The 27,318-nt window shown below is 36.6% G+C and overlaps 1 protein-coding gene across 4 annotated transcripts in view; it reads left to right on the forward strand.

The window, feature by feature from the left end:
* WDR7 (WD repeat domain 7) overlaps nt 1-27,318 on the forward strand; it is a 354,664-nt gene that overhangs the window by 19,801 nt on the left and 307,545 nt on the right. For 3 of the 4 annotated variants that reach the window (XM_036874819.1, XM_036874818.1, XM_036874816.1), the window contains 11 exons: nt 155-326; nt 4,995-5,101; nt 6,672-6,750; nt 10,210-10,384; nt 17,570-17,646; nt 18,496-18,615; nt 22,154-22,299; nt 22,655-22,757; nt 24,863-24,995; nt 25,244-25,492; nt 26,412-26,632. In XM_036874819.1, coding sequence (XP_036730714.1) covers nt 168-326; nt 4,995-5,101; nt 6,672-6,750; nt 10,210-10,384; nt 17,570-17,646; nt 18,496-18,615; nt 22,154-22,299; nt 22,655-22,757; nt 24,863-24,995; nt 25,244-25,492; nt 26,412-26,632 — 1,569 coding nt within the window. In that variant the 5' untranslated portion in view covers nt 155-167. Of the gene's footprint in view, nt 1-154; nt 327-4,994; nt 5,102-6,671; nt 6,751-10,209; nt 10,385-17,569; nt 17,647-18,495; nt 18,616-22,153; nt 22,300-22,654; nt 22,758-24,862; nt 25,005-25,243; nt 25,493-26,411; nt 26,633-27,318 lie in introns of all 4 variants that reach the window. The other variant, XM_036874817.1, reaches the window with a different exon arrangement.

Consider the following 27,318-nt stretch of genomic DNA (forward strand, 5'->3'; position numbering starts at 1 on the left):
TACTTTTATATATGTGTCTGTTTTATTTATATATGTAATGTTTAGAGGAACTTTTGGCACTTAGGAAGTTCAAGTTGGCTTCATAAGAAAAATGTGTAATATGTTTTAGAAGGAAATATTGTAACATTTGACATTATTCTTATAACATTTCCAGGTTTGAAAGCACAATGGCAGGAAACAGCCTTGTTCTACCCATCGTTCTTTGGGGTCGCAAAGCACCAACCCACTGCATCTCAGCAGTACTTTTAACAGATGACGGGTCCACGATCGTGACTGGATGCCATGATGGGCAAATATGTCTCTGGGATCTTTCAGTAGACTTGGAAGTGAGTGTTTGAAGCGCCTATTATACTTTTCACATACAAGAAACTACTTAACAAAAAATAACACAGTTCCAGAATAATTTGACCTCATAATATATCTTCTGTGAGATATATTTTGACTAAAATTGGTATTCAGAATGATTATTTACATTATTCATCAGAGTTGACTTCTGCTGGCTTTTGGCTTGATATTCAATTATAATAGCTATCCTACCTGGCTTAATATGTCACATTTAAGATTTTTCAGAAAATTTCTAACCATATTGAAGGAGGTTTCCAAAAAAGATATTAAAAAACAATTTTGAGCATTTATACCTTCTAAGGTCAATGTCTTGAAGAGAGCAAAACTTTTTGTAAAACTGTTTGTAAATTTTGTCATATTTATTTTAAAAGTCGCTATGTACTTTTTGCCATCCTTTACTGGTGTGGCTTGCTCAGTGTGCTCTGCTTCTGGGCGCTGGCTCTCTGTGGAGAGACTCTTTTTTTCCATATTTTAACCTCCAATCTCTGACAACTCTCCCCAGGAATTTTTCTGTAAGGGGGAACAGAGAATATGGGGTGGTAGCTGGCATGGAATGTAGAGGCAAGAAAGTTGATTTTTTAACTAAACATTTTTTTTAACAGCCTTATTGAAATAAAATTTACATGCCATACAATATACTCTTTAAAGTGTACAATTTAATGATTTTTTACTCTGTTCACAGAGTTGTGCAGCCATTACCACAGTCGATTTTAGAACATTTTCATCACCTCGGAAGCAAACCTTGTACTTTGTAGCAGTTACTCCCAATATACCCCCATGTCCCCTGGGCAACCACAAATCTATTTCCTGTCTCTATAGATCTGCCTATTCTGGACATTTTATGTAAATAGAATCATTTAGTATGTGATCTTTTGTGACTGGCTTTTTTCACTTAGCATAATATTTTCAAGGTTCATCCATGTTGTAGCATGTATCAATATTTCATTTCTTTTAATGGCCAAATGGTATTCCATTGTATAGGTATACTGCATTTTATTTGTCTGCTGAACAGTTGATGGGCATTTGGATTGTTTTTACTTTTGACCATAGTGAATAATGCTGCTTTGAACATTTGCGTGTGAGTTTTTGTGTGGACATATGTTTTCGTTGCTCTTAGGTATTCACCTAGGCATGGAATTGCTACAACTGAAAAAATGATCCACACACTTGGATGACATGTCAAGGCTAGGGATACAGTTTGGAAAGTGACTGGAAATGAGTGTTGTAGAACGTGATATGCCTTCAGGATTGATAGCAAACTAAATATGAATCAGCAGTGTAGTGACAAGGAGAGCAAAATCCCACCACATTTTATTGGAATTATTACAAGCAATAAGACTTACTTGTAAGATCTTAGAAACCATTCTTTTACTGAATTTTTTGCATGAATTTCACTAGAATGTTATATTTATTTAAATTCAAGTAAGAGGGATAAAGCGGGGAGAGGAGACTGACTAGGAGAGAAATACATCCTTTGAAAGATATTAAGAGAATTGGACTATTTACCCAGGGGAAAAGAAGGCTGAATAAAAAGTGCCTTCATTATTGTCTTTTGATTCATATGGAGGGCCTTCTTAATGTACTTTATAGCAGTCATTTATGCCTATGAAGGACCAATAAGAAATCATGTAACATACAGAGTGGGGAGGGCACAAAATACCTTCTCTTGAGGTCATGGTGTCTTCCCTTCTTTTGTTAGGAAAGGATTCAAAACTGTAGCTAGAACTTTTGCCATCCATATCTTGGTCTCCTTTTACCTGTGGAAAAGGGCAGCCTGGCCTAACATGGTGGCAATAAAATATCTGAGAGATATTGCAGAAGCAGTAGTTTAGTGAGTACCTAGACAGATGGTGATAAGAGTAAAGGAGGGAACCTGTTAGTGCAGGTATTGTCTACAGTATACAGTGTTTTAATGCTTCGACTACCTATAAAGCTGTAATTGCAGAGAATAAAACTATAATTGCAGAGAATAGTATAATACATGGCATTAATGAAAGAAGTGAAACATTATGGTAAGAGCTCAGATGTTGCAGGTGCATGAAGTTGGCTTCAATCTTGGCTACTGTAGTGTCTAACTGTGTGACTTTTGGCAATTTTTAACCATTTGGTGCCTAAGTCTTGCCATGTTTCAAATAGGATCAACTACACAAGGTTGTGGTAAGGATTCTATGAAGGAATGTGTATTAAGCAGTTATCACAGCGCTTGTACCTAGTAAGCATTTAGTTAATGAATGTAATTGTAGCATCTCAGGTAGTAGAAAGGAAAAAAAAAGCTAAAGGGGGGAAAAAAAGAAGTGCCTTTTATTGGCTGACTATAGAGCTAGTAGCCTCAAAGTCCCAGATTGGAACATTGATGTTAGTGTTTACTCTTAAGAACTGACACATCACATCATTTTATTCTAAACATCACACCTTGCCACTGATAACTTGATAACCGTCACTTTTGAACTGTGGTCTTTGATGATGGATGGTTTTTTGAATATGTTGAACAGATTATCTTATATATCTTTGTACTGATTATGTGTGAAATGTTTATTAGTTAATAACTATGACAAATTTTTATGAGATATGGTGAGATATAGATAAAAGGTATAAATATAACAATATGCCATATTTTTATTTTTCCTTCAGTTATATTAATACTTCTTGTGTGAAGCCTCCAACTTTGTTCTTTCTCAAAATTGCTTTGGCTATTTGGTGTCTTTTATGGCTCCACACAAATTTTATCATGGTTTTTTCTATTTTTCTATTTCTGAAAAACACCATTGGAATTTTGATAGGATTGCATTGACTCTGTAGATTGCTTTGGGTAATATGGACCTTTTAATAACATTAATTCTTCCAACCCAAGAACATGTGATATCTTTCCAGTTATTTTTTTCTTCTTCCATTTCTTTCATTAGTGTCTTACAATTTTCAGAATACAGGTGTTTCACCTCCTTGGTTAAATTTATTTCTAAGTAATTTATTCTTTTTGATGCTATTGTAAGTGGGATTGCTTTCTTAATTTCTCTGTCAGATATCTTGTTGTTATAGAAACAACTGATTTTTGTATGTTTATTTTGTATCCTGCAAGTTTTCTGAATTTGTTCATCAGTTCTAACAGTCTTTTGGTGGAGTCTTTAGGATTTTCTACATATAAGATCATGTCACCTACAAACAGAGACAATTTTACTTCTTCCTTTTCAATTTGGATGCTTTGTTTGTTTATTTTTTTGCCCAATTGCTCTGGCTAAGACGTCCAGTATTATGTTGATTAGAAATGTCAAGAGTAGCTATCTTTGTCTTGTTCTTGATCTTAGAGAAAAGGCTGTTAGCTTTTTACTGTTGAATATGATGTTATCTGTGGGCTTGTTGTATATGGCCTTTATTATGTTGGGGTACATTCCTTCTATACCCAATTTGTTGAGAGTTTTTAATCATGAAGGGATATTGAGTTTTGTCAAATGCTTTTATTGCTTCTATTGAGATGATTATGTGATTTTTATACTTCATTCAATTAGTTTTGTTCATTTTTCTAGATTTTGGTGGGAGTACAGTCAGTTCTAGTTACTCTATTATGACTGAAAATGGGATTTTCTAGCAAAGCCATGTACATTGAAAATAAAACTAACAATTGGTAAATTTGATTTTCTTGGGAGAAATTAAAGAATTGACCAAGAGCATTTTTTTTTTTTTTCCAGTGGAGGAACACAGAGTCTCTGTATAGAAATGGGGTTGGATGTATGAGAAAATTTTGGATGTATGAGAAAACATTCTAGGCCTGTTCTAACCATAAACAATGATTGTATTTTTCTTTTAATTATAACTATGCAAAATATGGCTAAAGCGATTTTGATTCTTTGCAAAATGGATATCATGAAAGGGGCTTTAAAGGTATTAATCATATTCTGTTTTTGTAAACTGGGTATTGAGTGTGTGGTTATGTATTTTTTTATGTCTTGTACATGTGTTACAAATATTATTTGTATGTATTAAATGTTTAAGAAAGATATCCTGAAATTACTTAAGGCCTTGAGGTAACCTGAAATGATAGCACACAGTTTGGTACAGAGTAGATGAATTTGGGGGCTGATAGCTAGACTGTTTTAGAATCGTGGGTATTAAGCCACCCTTTCATAAGGCACTATGGCACTAAATCATTAGCCTGTGAAGGTCAGTCTGGTTCCTGATAGTTAACATTGATATCAGCTTTTGGTAGGGTACCTGTTCTCTATTTTTTGTGTTTGGGGATGTCGGTCTAGAGACTCCAAATGTACTTTCAAATCATGCAAAGTATTATTTTAAAAATAGGTGAGGTTAAATTATTTTATATACTAATTCACATTCTTAACCTGATATCTCAGTGTATTGGAGCTTAGCGCTAAACACTGCCCTGCTTTAAATCCTGGTTCCATCATTCTCTGCACGATATTGGGCAAGTAATGTCACCTCTTGGTTTTCCACTTTTGACTTTAGAACTACGTGGTGGGATGATTGTGCGCATTAAATTGGTGGGAGTCAGTGTTTTGCAGCTCTTAGTTTTTGGTGTTCTGAGCAGTTCTTCTCAAATCTGTATCTGTATATTGTACTGAATATTTAACAGGATTCCTAAAAACGATTACTTAAAAAAATTTGGTACTAATATCAACATATTTGTGTATTTCTAGGTTAATCCTCGAGCACTGTTGTTTGGTCACACAGCTTCAATCACCTGTTTATCTAAAGCTTGTGCTTCTAGTGACAAACAGTATATTGTGAGCGCATCCGAGAGTGGGTAAGTATTTTCTTATTCACTTTTCTCCTCATAAGTCTGTATTGCAAATAGTACCACTGTATTAGTAAGTAGGGAATTTTTTTTTTTTCTTTTGGCGTGTCTTTTAAATAAATGCCTCAGTTGTTTCAACATAAAGATATTTGAAATATGGTTTTCAAAATGAATTTTATCTTTATTAATGATTTTTATAATACTTTGTATTTTATTGTAATTTATGATTATGTTTTTGCCTTGTTTTTGAGAAACTCAGAATACCATAAAATTTAAAGAATGGTCATTAATCCCCAAGGCATTTTTACTGAGTTGGCCAACAACTCTGAGAGTTTTAAAAAACCTCAGTGATACTAGGCTAGCATAAATTTGGACGATGAAGCCATGCAAAAGTTTAAACAGTTATATTGATGTACATTAATGCACTAATATGGCTACATGTATTCCTAAGGCTCAGAATAGAGCTTGCTTTTGGAGAGGTAGGTCATTGAACAGTATTTGTAGGGTCTAGAGTGTGGGGAATTAAAAGAAAAAACTTTTAGAGTGTTTAGAAAATTGTTTATTTACACAATATGTTATTGAAGGGAGTTGGGGAACTGGAAGAGAATTATTTAAGAACTTGTCCCTTCCACTCCTCATAATTTATGAATTTAAAAAGAACCTTGTGTAACTGAAAGGCAGCAGCAGGTGAAAATATAGTACCTTTTGGCCAATTAAAGGATAATTCACATTAGAGTGAATATTCTAAATAGATCGGGTGAATTTCCTTTGAAAAATTTATACTATATGAGGTATAGGAAAAGGCATCTTAAAGAATACCCTAATATCAGGATCATTACATTTTACTAATGTTGTCTTCTGTTAAATAAATCTTAAGTTTATTTCTTTAAAATACAAGGCATATTGACATTTCTAATTTCGAATGTTGTATCTTTAGTGTGAGATAAAGCTTTTTTCTTTTGGTATGCATGCAATAAAACTTCTGCAATAAATATGGAATCAAAACTGGAATATTATATTTAATTTGCAAAGATTTGGAATTCAGTTGACCTTAAGTTTTGCTTTTTGCAGTGCTAAGTTTTCTAGACTGGTTGATAACCGATGGAAAATTGCAGTGGTTTAAATTAAAAGTTTATTTCTAGTTTTTGTCACTTGCCCTTCATATATCACTTAGGGCGGTGCTCTGCTTCGTAATTCTCCTTACTTTGAGGCTGAGGGTGAAGGAGCAGCCGCTATCTGGAATAGAGGCAGAGGAGGAGAGTCCTGGAGGGTCTCATATCCGTTCTGGCCAGAACTACTCACACGACTCCACCAACTAAAAGGGAGCCAGGAGGTGCAGTCCTCCCAGGTGCCCAGAAAGAATGTGGATCAAGGTGGGGGTGGTTAGGTTGGAGGGGAGTTTAGGATGGTGGGTGGGAGGAGCAGAATTTTTGATGAACAGCAATAATGACTATATACTATCAATACTTTTTCGGAAGTATGTCAGTTTCAATGGAAGATTAATTTTAAACCACTGTGACAAAGTTGAACAGTGCTTTCAAAACTCAGATTTAAAGTTAGCTGTTATCTTATTTTACAGAGAGATGTGCCTCTGGGACGTGAATGATGGCAGATGTATTGAATTTACAAAATTAGCTTGCACACATACTGGCATACAGGTTAGTATCAATTTCTGTAACTGGCCAAGTCAGCACAATGTATTATAGGTGTACAATTGAAAAGATGTTTTTTAAACACTGAGTCTATATTTTTATATGAGAAGTGGGTGGGGATGGGTAATAGGACAGGAAGACTAGAATTAGAGTAGTAAAAGTGTTTTTCATAAGACAGTGTAGTGGGGGAGGAAAACAAAGAAGAGGAGACTAATGTGGAAAGACGTAAGGTAAGCCGTTGTCACCGCCGCTTCTGCTCTCTGACTATCCCGGTTACCCAGCTGAGAGCCCCTTTACTGGTTGGGTAAGTGTTCTAGATCCTAGATAATGGAATTCTCTCTTGCTAAAGCCTTTGTGATCCCACTCATGATTGACACAATCCACTTTGGGGATGATGCCCTTTTCCTTGCTTGTGCAGTTGGTTCTTGAGTTCGTGTTTTGACTTCACAACTCTAAGAAAGGACCATTTCATATGCCTGGCTTACTCAGGAATTTGCACAGGAATTTATAGCTTCTCACTTACATTCCTGGTATTCTTCCTTGTTCTTTCATAATTGTCAAATTCTTTGTGCTTCAGATTACTCATCATTTGCTGTGTTGAGTGTTGGGAAATTACAATGTATATAGAAAATGTGATTTATGTTCTCAGTGGGGAAGAAGAGGGAAGAGAAGAGAAGAGAACTCACATTTATAGCAAATATTATATAGGTGTTTCTTGTATGTTTTCTCATTTAGTCCTCCCCACATCCTGACAAATTAGGTAGGAGTATATCCTTTTATGTATAAGGAAGCTGATAGCCGGAGTGATTAAATGACTTGCCCCAGTCTCACAGTGAGTCATTCCTGGCACTAGGATCCCAAATCAGCTTTATCTGACTCTAGGGACCGTGTGCTTTCTGTTATGTCATCCTGCCTCCCTTAAAACAAACAAGTAAAATCATTTGTTGAGAAAGAAAACCTTCTGTGCTAACACAAATTAGAAAAGCAAAGGAAAATTTTCACAGATGGTTAGTGTGATATAAATCTTTAGTGACTACATATTGCCCTGGCAAAGTCCTTTTAAAAATTGCTTCTTCAATGCTGTTACGGCATATACTTTTTATTTAAAGGGCCTGTATTATTTATTTTTTATCATATGAAGAATCAAGATTTGTAAAGAGAAAAGGGATAATAAAATCATTTAGATTCATTGACTTTATAGATAATTTAATTGGAAAATTATATATAAGTATCAAACTCATTGGATATAAATATTTTAACTGTTGTATAATTTTATGATTTAAAAACTTGGTTTATATTTTAGGCAAAATTATCTTTATTCAATATATTTTCAGTGCCTACTATTTATCAGATCCTGTATTAGGCCTTCTGTATTTAGATTGGCAGCCATCTCTAAGTAGAAGATGCTTTTTGGCATTTACTAGTGTGTGTGACAGTTGTTTCCTGCGTGATCCTCACCCTCTCAGGTTCAGAAGCAGGTTTTTAAAAAAAATTTGTTTATTTATTTATTTTTGGCTGCGTTGGGTCTTCGTTGCTGCGCACGGGCTTTCTCTAGTTGCGGCGAGTGGGGGCTACTCTTCCTTGCGGTGTGCGGGCTTCTCATTACGGTGGCTTCTCTTGTTGCAGAACATGGGCTCTAGGCATGTGGGCTTCAGTAGTTGTGTCTCGTGGGCTCAGTAGTTGTGGCTCACGGGCTCTAGAGCGCAAGCTCAGTAGTTGTGGCGCACGGGCTTAGTTGCTCCGTGGCATGTGGGATCTTCCTGGACCAGGGCTTGAACCCGTGTTCCCTGCACTAGCAGGCAGATTCTTAACCACTGCGCCACCAGGGAAGTCCCCAGGTTGTTTTTATATATGTAGAAATGATGAACCCTGATGGCATTGGCACTTACTGAAATCACAAGGAAGTGCCAACTTATTAAATTATCACATGGGGGCATCCCTTTTTAATATTTGGAAAACCTATTTCTCCATTAGAGACACCTTTTTTGCCCATATCAAAGTGTCTTGGAAGCTAAATCAGCGTTCGGAAGATGGTTTGAGAATATAACTTTCAAGCAAAAGTGAGAGGCATTTAGTCAGGCAGATCTAATAAAATATCCCTGCCCTCAGGACAGAGCTCTTCTCTCGTGACTGCAGTGCACATGTCTTTCCTGGCTGGTGCTGAGTGAGCCCTGACAAAGTTTGCTTACATGCACCCATCCCTTTCTCCTTCACACATCCTCCCCTTCTGTGGGTCAAGGCTACCTATGGTCACATTATTATATGCATGCAAGTGCCTGGCAGTCCCTGGGAGCCCAGATCGTGTGTTATGGATCAGCCTGAGATCTAGAGGTCCCCCCATGATAGTCTACATTTTATTAGGCCCCTCTCTGGGGTTTAGTGGTGCTACCTCGCACTTAGTTAATGTACTCCGTGCTCAGTGTTTATGTTTAAGAAGTTGTGCTCCTTGTGCAGGGGACTTCATAGTTGAGAAAAGATTGTCTTCCTTCACATGCAGCGTTGAGCTCTGAGCAGTGGATGGATGAGTGTGGGAGCAGACTGGACCTGGGTTTCTTACTTATCTCCCCAGCTGTGGAGCGGTTACAGCATTGCCCCTTGTGTGGTGTCTAGCTTGCCCTCACGTGATTTGTATAAAGTCCAATCCCTTGGAAAGTGGTAGTCTGGTTATTAGATGTCTTTACCTTCTAAAAATCCTCTAGGAGAATCATTCCACTAAGAGAGTCACTTTTTTTTTTTTTGAGGCTAAGGGAAGACAGAACCTTTGATAAGTTGTTGGTCTTAGAGTCATTCTTTCTCTGCTCTTTGCTTGATGGAAACTCATCTTACCCTTTTGAGTTATTCTTGGCATGAGTAACACCATTGTATTGGTTCTTCCTCTATTTTTCTTCCACAAAGTATAAATGTGCACTATGAGAATGGTTTATAACGGTTGTTTCACACTCTGATCTACAATAGCACACTTAGATTACTCAGAATTTACTTCTGATTATATTTGAACAGAATCATCCTTCTAAATTTTATTTGGTCATAACTAGTAATTATAAACCTATACTCGATTCTCATTCATCTCAAACTCATATTATTTTTGTGACCCACGTGAGCTACCCTTTTGCTTTGATTTGTGAAGCTGATTTTATTCAGGTGTTTTATTAATTCATTCAACAGCCCTGTTTTAGATGCTACAGGAGGACAAAAAAGAATTATCATGAATTCTCCTCCCAAATAGTTCAGAAAGGAAGATAAGATGTTAGGAAGAAAATAATTTTGTTAGATATTTTGAAATATTAATGTAACTTGATGTCTGCACATGTGTAGACATGTGTATACATAGACGCATGTAATATGTACCATATAGTACATGTCTGGAAATATTACTGGAGAAATTGAGCATCATAATAAGCTTGGTGAATCCATGTGAATCAAGTATCTCAAGTAAAGAACATTTAAAAATCTTCTTCCTTTTAGTTCTACCAGTTCTCTGTTGGAAATCAGAGAGAAGGAAGGCTTCTGTGCCATGGCCATTATCCCGAAATCCTCGTGGTGGATGCCACCAGCCTTGAGGTGCTGTACTCCTTAGTATCAAAGATCTCTCCAGATTGGATTAGCTCCATGAGTATTATTCGATCCCACCGAACACAAGGTCAGTGTGCCCTTTAGGAATTTCTACACTATGACTTAATGGTTAGTTTACTGTAGATTTGTATGATGTGTCGCATATTAATATACTTTGTTATATTTTATTCTTAGGTTTAAGAAATAACTACTCTCATGATTTATGGTCTGTCTCTACCTTCATAAAGGAGTCTTTGATTGAATTAAGATTTAAAGTGTTACATTATCTCCATTCCATGGAATAGATCACTAGTTTCTGGCTGTCTTAGAGTGTGTCAGTGATTTTCTGAAGTGGAAGAAGAATATCTTAACCCCTTGGAGGTATGGTGGGAGGAACTGTAGTTTATCTGTGTATTTCTTGGGCCCGGTTTTGTCACTTGCTGAAGAGGCATAGGAAGTGTTTCCATTTTTTTGTGGAGATGATGAAAAGGGAGGGGATTGTACACAATTAAATTTAATGAAAGTTCCTGGTAAGTGCTTGGTGTGTAGTTGATGCTCAGCAAATACAAGTATGTTTTCTTCATTTCCATTGAAACCTTTCAGTAACAATTGTGAGAACGAAAGTAAAATTGTTCAGGAAAAGAACAGTAATTAATACTGAACATGTATATTCCTATATGTCTCTTTTGGAGCATTTTTTTCCTCCCAAATGCCTCATAGTTGTGTGCTCTTCTGTAAAGGCTGACCTGTAATTAGCACCACTGCCACCGCCATGAGACTTCATTTACCGAGTGCTCACAGTATCGGGCGCATGCTGAGCATTTACATATGGTAACAGTTCTCACAGCACCCAGTGGGATAGGTACAGTTGTCTTAGGATGTGTGGATGGGGAGATGGGTGAAGTTTAGCATGGTGGAGTCTTTACTTAAGATCACAGAGCAAGTTTGTGGCTTACTGGTGCCCAGATGGACCCCAGAGCGGTTACTTTACCACTGTGTTACACCACTTCCATTGGTGAACTGCCTTCAGTTTCATGGGAGCTTTCCTTTATTACCTCTTACGGTTGGAAATCAGCACATAGCTTTTTATTTGACAGCCATTCAGCAGATATTTATTGAGTGCCTATCGTCTTTTAGGTACGAAGGATTGAACTACTGAAGGGACTCAAATTCTAGTGAGGGAGGATGATATATAAACAAATGGCAGTTCAGGGTGTGAAATGTGACGAGATAGAGAAATAGCACAGAGGCTAGAATTAGTGAAGGCAGTGAAGGGACTTTGAGGGCAAGTAAGAAGGCTGCCCAGATTAGATGAAGTCTCTAAAAATAGTTTGTACAAGGGTACAAAAAGCGTTATCTAAGTGTGTGTGGGAAATATCCACATGTGAAATATACATGTACACACTGGTCTGAATAGGATAGAATGTAACTTTAATGGAAAATTTTGTGCTGTGCATGCATTTCTAAGTGTTGTCAGTTTATAAAGTTGCTAACATACACAATTTTTAATCTGCTTTACCCTATACTAGTGTGTAGATATTTAAGAATTTTAGATATATTGGTATGTTGCACTTCTACAGTAATTGACAGACTTGTGAGTAGTTGTTCTAGCTTCTTCGTACAGAGATGGTGGAATTGTAATCAGTGCATTTCAGTGCTTTACCTTGCCTGTGGAGCCAGGCAGTACAAATAAAGTTTATACTGAAATGTAGCAAACACTGTTTTAAATAACAGTAATAACTAATGTTTATTGATGTGTTGAGGGCTATACCTGTGGTGTGTCTTAATTCTCATAACAGACCATTAAGGTAGGTACTGTCGTTACTTTATCCATTTACATTTGCTTACAGATAAGCAAATTGAATTTAGGATAGGTTAGTTAAGTTATGCACAGTTCACTGGTTAATTAGTGAAGAAAATGCGATTTTAACGCATACTCCCTCACTCTGGAGCCTGCAGTAGACTGCTACCTAACGCCCCCTCCTCTCAGAGTTCCCGGATATTACTGTGGTACTGTGACTGCTCCCTCACCCGAAGCTGATGAATTCAGGTTTTATTATGTCTTTCTCCTGATCATGGCCTGTGGAGGGTGTGGTGTGCAATAAAATGGCGGGCAGGGGAGGTGGGAAAAGGGGAAATGTGTGCCCTGAAGAAAGAAAGTGACTGTGCTCCCCCATGACGAATAACTAAAAGTGAACTTTGAAGAATAAAAGTTGTGTGTTTGATTTTTACTTTTTTAAATTCTTAAAAACTTTTTTTAAAAAAAAGTTATTTCATAGCATAGTAATCAAGAATATTTGAAATTATTAAAACTTGTAAGTTAGAAATAAATCAAGCAGCTAAAAAAACCTTTTCCTTGAACTCCAAATTTTAGATCATCTTCATTAACCTGTTTTGAAATCTGTTTTCTGTTATTTCGTAAAATACAGAATGAGGTTTTCATGCTAATTGTAAAACATGCTATTATTTAATTTCATTAAAGCAAACCACATAAGGGAATCCCCATAAGGTTAACAGCTGATCTTTCAGCAGAAACTCTGCAAGCCAGAAGGGAGTGGCAGGACACATTTAAAGTGATGAAGGAGAAGAAACTACAGCCAGAATTACTCTACCCAGCAAGGATCTCATTCAGATTTGACGGAGAAATTAAAACCTTTACAGACAAGCAAAAACTAAGAGAATTCAGCACCACCAAACCAGCTTTACAACAAATGCTAAAGGAACTTCTCTAGGCAGGAAACACAAGAGAAGGAAAAGACCTACAATAATAAACCCAAAACAATTAAGAAAATGGTAATAGGAACATACATATCGATAATTACCTTAAATGTAAATGGATTAAGTGCTGCAACCAAAAGACATAGATTAGCTGAATGGATACAAAAACAAGACCTGTATATATGCTGTCTACAAGAGACCCACTTCAGACCTAGGGACACATACAGACTGAAAGTGAGGGGATGGAAAAAGATATTCCATGCAAAAAGAAATCAAAAGAAAGCTGGAGTAGCAATTCCCATATCAGACAAAATAGACTTTAAAACAAAGACTATTACAAGAGACAAAGGGCACTGCATAATGATCAAGGGATCCATCCAAGAAGAAGATATAACAATTGTAAATATTTATGCACCCAACATAGGAGCACCTCAATACATAAGGCAGATACTAACAGCCATAAAAGGGGAAATCGACAGTAACACAATCATAGTAGGGGACTTTAACACCCCACTTTCACCAATGGACAGATCATCCAAAATGAAAATAAATAAGGAAACATAAGCTTTAAATGATACATTAAACAACATGGACTTAATTGATATTTATAGGACATTCCATCCAAAAACAACAGAATACATATTCTTCTCAAGTGCTCATGGAACATTCTCCAGGATAGATCATATCTTGGGTGACAAATCAAGCCTTGGTAAATTGAAGAAAATTGAGATCATATCAAGTATCTTTTCTGACCACAACGCTATGAGACTAGATATCAATTACAGGAAAAAATCTGTAAGAAATACAAACACATGGAAGCTAAACAATACACTACTTAATAACCAAGAGATCACTGAAGAAATCAAAGAGGAAATAAAAAAATACCTACAAACAAATGACAATGAAAACACAATGACCCAAAACCTATGGGCTGCAGCAAAAGCAGTTCTAAGAGGGAAGTTTATAGCAATACAATCCTACCTTAAGAAACAAGAAACATCTCAAATAAACAATCTAACCTTACACCGAAAGCAATTAGAGAAAGAAGAACAAAATACCCCAAAGTTAGCAGAAGGAAAGAAATCATAAAGATCAGATCAGAAATAAATGAAAAAGAAATGAAGGAAACGATAGCAAAGATCAATAAAACTAAAAGCTGGTTCTTTGAGAAGATAAACAAAATTGATAAACCATTAGCCAGACTCATCAAGAAAAAAAGGGAGAAGACTCAAATCAATAGAATTAGAAATGAAAAAGGAGAGGTAACAACTGACCCTGCAGAAATACAAAGGATCATGAGAGATTACTATACGCAGCTATATGCCAATAAAATGGAAAACCTGGAAGAAATGGACAAATTCTTAGAAATGCACAACCTTCCAAGACTGAACCAGGAAGAAATAGAAAATATGAACAGACCAATCACAAGCACTGAAATTGAAACTGATTAAAAATCTTCCAACAAACAAAAGCCCAGGACCAGATGGCTGCACAGGCAAATTCTTTCAAACATTTAGAGAAGAGCTAACACCTATCCTTCTCAAACTCTTCCAAAATATAGCAGAGGGAGGAACACTCCCAAACTCATTCTACGAGGCCACCATCACTCTGATACCAAAACCAGACAAAGATGTCACAAGGAAAGAAAACTACAGGCCAATATCACTGATGAACATAGATGCAAAAATCCTCAACAAAATACTAGCAAACAGAATCCAACAGCACATTAAAAGGATCATACACTATGATCAAGTGGGGTTTATCCCAGGAATGCAAGGCTTCTTCAATATACGCAAATCAATCATTGTGATAAACCATATTAACAAATTGAAGGAGAAAAACCATATGATCATCTCAATAGATGCAGAGAAAGCTTTTGACAAAATTCAACACCCATTTATGATAAAAACCCTCCAGAAAATAGGCATAGAGGGAACTTTCCTCAACATAATAAAGGCCATATATGACAAACCCACAGCCAACATCGTCCTCAATGGTGAAAAACTGAAACCTTTTCCACTAATATCAGGAACAAGACAAGGTTGCCCACTCTCACCACTATTATTCAACATAGTTTTGGAAGTTTTAGCCACAGCACTCAGAGAAGAAAAAGAAATAAAAGGAATCCAAATTGGAAAAGAAGAAGTAAAGCTGTCACTGTCTGCAGATGACATTATACTATACATAGAGAATCCTAAAGATGCTACCAGAAAACTACTAGAGCTAATCAATGAATTTGGTAAAGTAGCAGGATACAAAATTAATACACAGAAATCTCTTGCATTCCTATACACTAATGATGAAAAATCTGAAAGTGAAATTAAGAAAACACTCCCATTTACCATTGCAACAAAAAGAATAAAATATCTAGGAATAAACCTACCTAAGGAGACAAAAGACCTGTATGCAGAAAATTATAAGACACTGATGAAAGAAATTAAAGATGATACAAATAGATGGAGAGATATACCGTGTTCTTGGATTGGAAGAATCAACATTGTGAAAATGACTCTACTACCCAAAGCAATCTACAGATTCAATGCAATCCCTATCAGACTACCACTGGGATTTTTCACAGAACTACAAGAAAAAATTTCTCAATTTGTATGGAAACAAAAAAGACCCCGAATAGCCAAGGCAATCTTGAGAAAGAAAAATGGAGCTGGAGGAATCAGGCTCCCTGACTTCAGACTATACTACAAAGCTACAGTAATCAAGACAGTATGGTACTGGCACAGAAACAGAAATATAGATCAATGGAACAAGATAGAAAGCCCAGAGATAAACCCACGCACATATGGTCACCTTATCTTTGATAAAGGAGGCAAGAATATACAGTGGAGAAAAGACAGCCTCTTCAATAAGTGGTGCTGGGAAAACTGGACAGCTACATGTAAAAGAATGAAATTAGAACACTCCCTAACACCATACACAAAAATAAACTCAAAATGGATTAAAGACCTAAATGTAAGGCCAGACACCATGAAACTCTTAGAGGAAAGCATAGGCAGAACACTGTGTTACATAAATCACAGCAAGATCCTTTTTGACCCACCTCCTAGAGAAATGGAAATAAAAGCAAAAATAAACGAATGGGACCTAAGAAACTTTAAATCTTTTGCACAGCAAAGGAAACCATAAACAAGACGAAAAGACAACCCTCAGAATGGGAGAAAATATTCGCAAATGAAGCAACGGACAAAGGATTAATCTCCAAAACATACAAGCAACTCATGCAGCTCAATATCAAAAAAACAAACAACCCAATCCAAAAATGGGCAGAAGACCTAAATAGGCATTTCTCCAAAGAAGATACACAGATTGCCAAAAAACACATGAAAGAATGCTCAACATCATTAATCATTAGAGAAATGCAAATCAAAACTACAATGACGGGCTTCCCTGGTGGTGCAGTGGTTGAGAATCTGCCTGCCAATGCATTGGACATGGGTTCGAGCCCTGGGCTGGGAAGATCCCACATGCCACGGAGCAACTAGGACCGTGAGCCACAATTACTGAGCCTGCACGTCTGGAGCCTGTGCTCCGGAACAAGAGAGGCCGCGATAGCAAGAGGCCCACGCACCGCGATGAAGAGTGGCCCCCACTTGCCACAACTAGAGAAAGCCCTCTCACAGAAATGAAGACCCAACACAGCCATAAATAAATAAATAAATAAATAAATAAATAAATAAACCAAAAATCTACAATGAGATATCATCTCACACCGGTCAGAATGGCCATCATCAAAAAATGTACAAACAATAAATGCTGGAGAGGGTGGAGAAAAGGGAACCCTCTTGCACTGTTGGTGGGAATGTAAATTGATACAGCCACTGTATCAATCACTGAACAATCACTGTATTACCGTATGATCCAGCAATCCCACTACTGGGCATATACCCTGAGAAAACCATAATTCAAAAAGAGTCGTGTACCACAATGTTCATTGCAGCTCTATTTACAATAGCCAGGACATGGAAGCCACCTAGGTGTCCATTGACGGATGAATGGATAAAGAAGATTTGGCACATATATACAATGGAATATTATTCAGCCATAAAAAGAAATGAAATTGAGTTATTTGTAGTGAGGTGGATGGACCTAGAGTCTGTCATACAGAGTGAAGTTAAGTGAGAAAGAGAAAAACAAATACCGTATGCTAACACATATATATGGAATCTAAAAAAAAAAAAAAAAAATGGTCCTGAAGAAACTAGGGGCAGGACAGGAATAAAGATGCAGATGAAGAGAATGGACTTGAGGACACAGGGAGGGGGAAGGGTAAGCTGGGACCAAGTGAGAGAGTGGCATGGACATATATACACTACCAAACGTAAAATAGATAGCTAGTGGGAAGCAGCTGCATAGCACAGGGAGATCAGCTTGGTGGTTTGTGACCACCTAGAGGGGTGGGATACGGAGGGTGGGAGGGAGGGTGATGCAAAAAAAAAAAAAAAAAGCAAACCATGGTCCATGTCACTGTTGTAACCATATTATTGTTTAGAAAGAAAGCATGTTGTGCTTGTAACTGGCTTCTTCTTCCTTCTCGGTGTAGAGGACACCGTGGTGGCGCTCTCAGTGACGGGCATCTTGAAGGTGTGGATTGTTACCTCGGAAATAAGTGGCCTGCAGGTGAGACAAATGAGGCTGGAAGTGAGTTCTCTGTTTCTGTTCTTATGGAGTCTTACATTTTAGTCATGATAGGCCCCTTCTCTTTTTTACTTAAAGAGGAAGGAAAAAGCTATTCTTTTCAATAGTCTTATTGACATAGTATAGAAGAGTCCCCAAGTATGCTCTCTCTGTACGTGAATTATTTTTTTCCCCTTTTGAGGGTAGATATCTGCCTTATCAAGGGAGCAAAGCAGAGAAACATACTGTACAGGATCTGAAGTAGAGAAACACAGAAGAGGATTTTCCTCAACTGCTTCTGTTTAAATTTGAAGCTAAAAGGTAGTTTGCTTGAGGGGAAAAAAAAAAGCAAACCACCACAAAGAGGATACAAAGCAAGTTTTAGTCCTCTGAGTTCTTTGGACTTGAATTCCTTGTTACTTCTTATCAATAAGAAAGCAGATCAATTTTCTGGCAGTACAGATACTAATCTCTTCAGTTAGGGAATTTTTAGACATTGAATCTGGGAGAAAGTGCAGGAATTGATGAGGTTTTTTTTTTTAACCTACAAGCACATGTAACTATAAAAATTAGGAATGACTCAAATTTTTATCGTCTGTCATTGCCAGTGATGACACTCTGACTCTCATTAGTATTTTAATCTTAAGTAGTTTTGTAGCAAAGATGTTGTACCCAGATGATTTTAGAGTATATCTTTGCTGCTTTTTACTACCTTGGTTCTCACGTGAGGGGCTAAATTGATGAACATATCAAGAGATGCCTTTATTTCATTTTGTTTTCTTTATCATTGTGTGATAATTTTAACTGACGACCCAGCCAATCCTAAAGTTTTACAGATCTTTCTCTTTTCAGGATACTGAGCCAATATTTGAAGAGGAATCCAAACCAATTTATTGTCAGAATTGCCAAAGCATCTCTTTTTGTGCATTCACACAGAGGTCGCTTCTGGTTGTGTGCTCCAAGTATTGGAGGGTAAGATAACTACATAAGTAAGAAATTGTATTTTTGCCCTTCATGATATTGGTTTATCAGAGTTCCAAAGATAATTGTAAGGCGGAGCTTGGTGTTAGAATATTTGAAACATTTGGTCTGATTTTGATATCATGTTTTGAGGTATGGAATTTGGCTGTATATAGTTGTCTTTTTTGTTTTGGTTCATAGAATGATTCAGTTAATGGTTGTTAGTTCTATTGATCTGAATTTCTGCCTTTTGCTACCATATTTTTCATTGTCTTGTCAGTACAGCGTGGGCAATGGTGGTGAGTTTTCTGCAAGTTGGCTGTATCTTTGTAGGTTGTTATTGTCCCAACTGCCATTCTTTTCTGACATTTTGGAGTTGGCAAGGTCTTCTTCTGTCACTAAAGAGCTAATGATGGAAGGTATATATTACTTCCACATTGCCAGACTTCAATATTTCCATAACAGAAAAAGAGCCATCAAGTTTTGATCACTGGCTCTGATATGCCTAGCATATTTTTCAAAGCTTTCCATGTATTATTTGGAAATAACTCTCCGAGGGGTGGTATGTTAGTTATCTAATCCTGTGTAACAAATTACTTCAAAAGTTAGTCACTTAAAACAACAAATATGAATCATCTGTTTTTGGTCAGGAATTTGGGTTTCTGTGGGTCAGGAATCTGGGCATGGCTTGGCTGGGTACCTCTGGCCCAGGGTCTCTCACAGACTGTGATGAAGGTTTCGACTGGGATGACTACCTCATCCCAAGGCTCACCTAGGAGAGGGTCTGCTTCCAAACTTACTCACCAGGTGGTTGACAGGCCTCAGGTCCTACTGACTGTTGGCTGGAGACCTTAGTTCTTGGCCATGTGGGCCTCTCCATTAGGACAGCTCACAACACAGGAGCTGTCCTTCCTCAGAATAAGTGAGCAAGAGGGACTTCCCTGGTGGTCCAGTGGTTAAGACTTCATGCTCCTAATTCAGGGGCACAGGTTCAATCCGTGGTTGGGGAACTAAGATGCCACACATGCTGCACAACGTGGCAAAACAAAAAAAAAAAAAAGTGAGCAAGAGAAGGTATAGCCAAGACCCAAGACCCACCTAATCTTAGAGCTGAGATCCCATGACCTCTGCCACATTCAGTTCTCTAATAACAGTCACAAAATGCCGCCTATACTCAAGGGAGAGGATTATGTGAGGTTCCTAATACTACCTGGAGTCAGTGATTGATGGGGCCATTTTAGAGGCCACCTGCCACAGCAGGAATTGTGGCTTTGCCCATTTCGCAGATGAGGCAACTGAGGCGTAGGGGGGATAAATAACTTGGCTAAGATTATACGAGTGGTGGTGGTTGTACAAGTGACTAAGGTTATACAACTCAGGCAGCCGGACTGCAGCAGCTGCTCTCATTACTACTGTGCTATCCTGTCTCAGAGTGGACAGCCTTACCATAAGACTGTTGTTTGGGAATAAGATTAGAGAAGAAAAGCTAGCAGCTGCTTTGTTGTAGTAGGCCATATGGGATCCTTCCTTTGTCTTAAAACTTAAAACACATCCAAATAGAAGTAAAACAAAGTGCAAGAGGATGCAGTGAAAAATATACACCCTTTTCCCCTGGGGTACTTCCCTTCCCCTCCCCAGAGGCAGTAGCTAATACCAGTTTCTTGTGTGCCCGTTGTAAGCATTTTAAAATCATGTGAGATCAGCCTTCTCTTAAGTGCACACACAAGAGTGAAAAGACTAGATCAATGGTACAGGATAGAATGCCCAGAGATAAACCCACGCACATATGGGTACCTAATTTACGACAAAGGAGGCAAGAACATACAATGGAGAAAAGACAGTCGCTTCAATAAGTGGTGCTGGGAAAACTGGACAACTACATGTAAAAGAATGAAATTAGAACACTACCTAACACCATACGCAAAAATAAACTCCAAATGGATTAAAGACTTAAATTAAATGTAAGACCAGATACTATAAAACTTTTAGAGGGAAACATAGAAAAAACACTCTTTGACATAAACAACAGCAAGATCTTTTTTGACCCACATCCTAGAGTAACAGAAATAAAAACAAAAATAAACAAATGGGACTTAATTAAACTTAAAAGCTTGCACAGCAAAGGAAACCATAAACAAGACAAAAAGACAACCCTACAAATGGGAGAAATATTTGCAAATGAAACAACAGACAAAGGATTAATCTCTAAAATATACAAACAGCTCATGAAGCTCAATATCAAAAAAACAAATGATCCAGTTAAAAAATAGGCAGAAGACCTAAATAGACATTTCACCAAGGAAGACATACAAATGACCAAGAGGCACATGAAAAGATGCTCAACATCACTAATTATTAGAGAAATGCAAATCAGAACTATAATGAGGTATCGCCTCACACTGGTCAGGATGGCCATTATCAAAAAAGCTAGAAACAATAAATGCTGGAAAGGGTGTGTTGAAAAGGGAACCCTCCTACACTGTTGGTGGGAATGTAAATTGGTACAACCACTGTGGAAAATAGTATGGAGGTTCCTTAAGAAAACTAAAAATAGAACTACCATATGACCCAGCAACCCCTCTGCTGGGCATATACCCTGAGAAAACCATAATTCAAAAAGAGACATGCACCACAATGTTCATTGCAGCACTATTTACAATAGCCAGGACATGGAGCCAACCTAAATATCCATTGACAGATGAATGGATAAAGAAGATGTGGCACACATATACAATGGAATATTGCTCAACCATAAATAGAAACGAAATTGAGTTATTTGTAGTGAGGTGGATGGACCTAGAGTCTCATACAGAGTGAAGTAAGTCAGAAAGAGAAAAACAAATACCATATGCTAACGCATATATATGGAATCTAAAAAAAAAAAAAGTGGTACTGATGAACTAGTTGCAGGGCAGGAATAAAGAGATAGACATAGAGAATAGACTTGATGACATGGGGTGGGAGGGCAAAGCTGGGGCGAAGTGAGAGTAGCATCGACGTATATACACTACGGACTGTAAAATAGTTGGCTGGTGGGAAGCAGCAGCATAGCACAGGGAGGGAGGCTTAAGAGGGAGGGGATATGGGGACATGTGTATGCATATGGCTGGTTTGCTTTGTTGTGCAACAGAAACTAACACGGTATTGTGAAGCAATTATACTCCAGTAAAGATGTATTAAAAAAAAAAAAAAGACAACCCACAGACTGAGAGAAGATAGCTATGGTGTACAATATGATGAGGGACTCGTCTATTATTGATAAAAAACAACTTCTACAGGTCAAGAAGAAAAACACCGACAACCCAATAGGACAACGAACAAAAACATTTCACGAGAGAGGAAAGCCAGGTGGCCAGTAAATGTGTAGAAAGGTGTTCAGTTTCATTAATCATCAGGGAAACGCATACGAAAACAACATGTAGATGGTACTGCAACCCACCAGCATGACTTCCTCAGTCAGTTACTGCCAAAAAGAAGTTTTTATATGGTTAAATTGTCTTATTTTGTTTTATGGTTTTTAGAACGATTGCGAGTCTCTTATTCCTCGTAGGTATTTGATGCTGGAGACTACTCCCTGTTGTGCTCGGGTCCAAGTGAAAATGGACAGACGTGGACTGGAGGTGACTTTGTCTCGGCAGATAAAGTCATCATTTGGACTGAAAATGGGCAAAGTTATATTTACAAACTACCTGCCAGGTATTCAATAAATAATAAGTTAGGACTTTAATTGAAAGCAAAAGATTCCAAATTTGGGGTATAACCTGAAAGTATGAAAATGTAGAAAGTATAAATATTTAATTTAGGTAAAAAACTTGAGGCCTTAAGTTAGATTTGTAATTGAGGTTTAACTTCTAAGCACAGAAATTAGGTGGAGTTTTTATTTGAAGTAGGGTATGTTAGTAACATTAATTATTAAATTTCATGCCTATATTAAATTAACTATAATTAAAACATCCATATTTTGTCCATTGTCAAAAAAGGTCATCATATGGTATGATAAAATATTTAATGTCAGTATTTTTACTGAATTTTGTATTTTTCTCATTTTCAGTTGCCTTCCAGCTAGTGATTCATTCCGCAGTGATGTGGGGAAAGCGGTTGAAAATTTAGTTCCTCCGGTACAACATAGCCTCTTGGATCGAACAGATAAAGAGGTAAAATTCTTCAGGTATCATTTATAATTGGTAGTTATGTTGAAAAATTTTTACAACCATATTTATTGGTGTCTTTGGTAGCTAAGCATTTGAAAGATTCAATACAATTCAAAGCTGTGTGTTAGATGCTGTAAAACATTTTGACCTCATCAGTTATTATAAGCACAATTTTCAGATTTGCTTATAATATGCCTATAATGTAGCATTCACTTTTCTCCAGGAATAAAAATGGTCTTATACTGATTACAAAGTGGCAATGACTTTTTGATAAAATTCATATTGATGGTAGAAATTGATTTTATATTCATGCAGTTATAAACATAGTGAGAGATGTAATTTTAGAAGGACAAAGATAATTATGTAATAATGCTGACTGATTATTATTTGAACAAGTTATTGCAGTATCTCCCCAAAATCATGTAGTGATTTAAATTATTAGGCATTAGAAATAAAGAAAAAAGACATTTTTTCCCTATAAAAACCCAATTTATTATGACTTCTAAAAACCTACTTAATATCAATTTAAAGTTGAAATGCACTTAGTACTGGGTTTTCAACTCTCTGTTCTTTGAGCATTAAGAAAGAAGCTTTGGTTTTGGAAATAAAGTTTCCTTTACTTAAGTTCTAGGTTTCCACAGCTTTTTCATTCTGAACATTTTGTTCCATCTTTATGTGGAGGGATTGTGAGGGGAAGGGAATTAATTTTTACATGAATAATTTGAATATATAGAATTTATACATCCATGTACAATTAAGATCCTCTATGACCTGTCCTTTAGTTTCTTAACTTAAACTCCTGCTTACTGCTTTCCAAACTAGATAGTCACTTCTATTTAAATTAAGGGGTAATGACTTATATAAAAAACATACATGATGGGATTTCCCTGGTGGTCCAGTGGTTTGGGCTCAGCACTTTCACTGCTGGGGCCTGGGTTCAATCCCTGGTCAGGGACCTAAGATCCTGCAAGCTGCTAGCACGGCCAAAAAAAAAAACACCATGAAACAAAACAAATACATACCATGTTTCTTTATGTATCAGCTCCCCAATACATTTTAAATTAAAATATATGTACTGTGTGGTGTTAGATACACATTGAAATATGAAATACTGGTTATTACAGCTGTTGTAGCAACTTTTCCTAGTTAAGCATGTTGTTTATCAATTAAAACTTTTAGTAATTTTCAGGCTTTAAGTTAAATCAAGTAATTAACTATGCTTAATGCATATAATTTCTATAGGATAATGCCTTTTAGGAAACAACTGATACCGAATACGGATTATTTGTTAACTATATGTTTAAACACTGAAGTCTAGTTTTTACTGCTTTTTAGGATGAGCTTCTATGCTTTAATACTCCAGTTTTAGTATATTAATAATCTAAACTTTAAGTTTAGGAGTCCACCACTATTTAGTATTTTCAAATAAGTGGTCTCACTGAAGGCACAGGATCTTAAGCAGAAAAATAATTTGTTTTAAAAATGAAAGTGTACACAACACCCTAATGAATGGTTTTTGTTCCTAGTAGTTTATAGCAAACATATCAGGCTAGGATCAAGGGGATTATGTAAATGTGATCAAGTGTCATGCCATTAGTTGAAAAATATTCTCATAAAAAAAAAAAGAGTCCTCTAGTTGTACAAGCTTGGTAGTTTAGTTTTGCATCTACTCTTGGAGACTAATCAGGGATGGGCAGAAAGCTCAGATTAGCCTGTTCTCCCCTTTTGACCTTTTAAGTGGAGAATTTTCTTTTTGGTAAAGAGGGGTATATCCTTGTATTATTTGCTTAATAGCAGACAAATAATTGCATTGTGGTTTTTATAAAGTGGAGAAAAAGAATACAAATATTAATTCTAGAGAAAGACTATATTTAGTTTTCATTTGTATTCTATGTACTGGATTTGGGTATTAGTTGATATGTGTTTCAATGCTACAAAATTAATTAAAATATTATTGAATACTCATTCTATAAATGCACTTTTTTTTTTTTTAACTCTGGTACCGAGGCAGAGTACTTAACATCCTAATCTGAAAAAATGTTAATGTGTGAAATATTTTGTTTAAAAAGATAGCTAAGGGTATTTGAACACATTTTTTTTTTTTACAGTTGCTAATTTGTCCTCCTGTTACTCGGTTCTTCTATGGATGTAAGGAATACTTCCACAAACTATTGATTCAGGGTGATTCTTCTGGAAGATTGAATATTTGGAACATATCAGACACACCTGATAAACAGGAAGGTACAGGAGGTACTAGTAAATCACTTGCAGTAATTTCTCAATTTTTTAAATTTAACAACCTAAATACCAGCTACTGTATAGCAAATTCATAATGTACATATGTCATTTTCTTCTTAGAATTATAGTTGATGACAGTTATTCTTTGGTATATTACTGAATCATCTGTAAGCACATTTATTTTTATATGTTTAATGTTTTTTCTAAAATGCTTAAATGTTTTTCTTTTATACCAAACAAAACCTCCACAGAGCTGGAAATGAGAACTTCTGTTAGTTTGCAAGAGGCATTTGATAAACTGAATCCTTGTCCTGCCGGAATTATAGATCAGCTGAGTGTCATTCCCAATAGTAATGAACCTCTTAAGGTGACCGCAAGTGTGTACATACCAGCCCACGGACGACTCGTTTGTGGCCGTGAAGATGGAAGCATCGTTATTGTACCTGCCACGCAGACAGCCATAGTGCAGCTGCTGCAAGGGGAGCACATGCTCCGCAGAGGTATCCTGAGGATCTACTAGTGTCTAAAGTGTTTTGAGAACTCTGTAACCATGAACTTGACAATGTCTACACTCTTTGTTTTTAACAAATACAATGAATCTGTGTAGTTGTTAGTGTGCAATGTAGTTGGTAGAATTTAATGTGCAGTTAATAAAATACACTCCAGTTGACCCTTGAACAACTCAGGGGGTTAGGGGCGCTGACCCTCTGCACAGTTGAAAATCTGCATATTACTTTACAGTTGGCCCTCTGTATCCTTGGATTCAATCAGCTGCCCCTGTGTAGTACTATAGTAAATATTTATTGAAAAAAATCTTCATATAAGTGGACCTGTGCAGTTCAAACCTCTGTGGTTCAAGGATCAACTGTACTTAGTGTCTATTATTGGAATAAACACCATGTAATGACTGTAAATAAAGAGGTATCTAATTTTATCTCTTTGATATGTGTTAATACTTCCATTTATTATTGGGTACCTATATAGTGTACTAGTAATTATCATATTATCAGTAATACTGGTAATCTTTTAGAACAATGCTGTCCAGTAGAACTACATATGTAACAATATAGGTGACTTTCTAATAGGTACATTAAGAAAAGTAAAAATGAAGCAGGAGAAATTAATTTTAATAATATATTTTCTTTAACCTAGTACAGCAAAACTATTTTCATTTCAACTTGTAATCAATATAAAAATTACTAATGAGATATTTTACAGTTTTTGGGTGCTAAGTCTTTGAAATCTCATGTATATTTTACATTCATAGCACATATGAATCCACTCTAGCCACACTGCAAGAGTTCAGTAGTCTCATGTGGTATGTAGCTACCTTATTTCTAGAACTACAGAGCAGTTCTAGAAAACTAGAAGCCTTTTCAATGATAAAATGTATAGCTAAATCCAAAACTTCGTTCACAGGTTGGCCACCTCACAGGACACTCCGTGGTCATCGGAACAAAGTCACATGTTTGTTGTATCCGCATCAGGTCTCAGCTCGTTATGATCAAAGATATCTGATATCTGGAGGCGTGGATTTTTCGGTCATAATTTGGGACATTTTTTCTGGAGAAATGAAACACATCTTCTGTGTCCACGGTGGCGAGATTACTCAGCTTCTGGTTCCGCCTGAAAACTGCAGTGTAAGTTGATCATGAAAGATTATTTCACTGTGGTAGAGTCAAGTTGTGTTGCTATTAGGCTTAATATAAATGAAATCCAGAGTAACTTAAAATGTGACAGGAGAATTAAAAAATCCTTTTAATTTAAAAACTAAACAGTGGTAATGTGATGTTTAGGCAAAGTTACAATTATTACCATTGGGCACCTAGAAGTAGAAGATGCATATAGTTTTTTTTTCCTGTTATTAGCTCCTAAATAGCATGGCTTGTCCCCGAAATGTAGTAGTAATTTAGAATATGTTTACTGAAGTTTCAATTTTTTGTTCTAAAGTAGTTTAAGTATCCCCAAAGTCATTCTCTAATCTCATTATTTTCAGCTTCATCTGAGCAGAAAGATAGTAAACGTATACTTTGGTAGTTTGAAGCAAAATACTTCTCATTACTTATAAATAGAGTTTGTTTATTTTGATTTTTATTTGTGGCTGTGCCGTGCAGCTTGTGGGATCTTAGTTCCCTGACCAAGGGTCAAACCTGGGCCCCGGCAGTGAAAGCACTGAGTCCTAACCACTGGACTGCCAGGAAATTCCCTAGAGTTCGTTTAAATAAACAATTATTGTGACAGGAGAAAGTATAACAGGCACTGAAAATGATTTTGGAAAATTTTGTACATACCTTTGTGAAAGAAGATTGCTTTCTTAGTGATGTGC

Source organism: Balaenoptera musculus, chromosome 14 (genome assembly GCF_009873245.2).
Source record: "Balaenoptera musculus isolate JJ_BM4_2016_0621 chromosome 14, mBalMus1.pri.v3, whole genome shotgun sequence".
Taxonomy (NCBI): domain Eukaryota; kingdom Metazoa; phylum Chordata; class Mammalia; order Artiodactyla; family Balaenopteridae; genus Balaenoptera; species Balaenoptera musculus.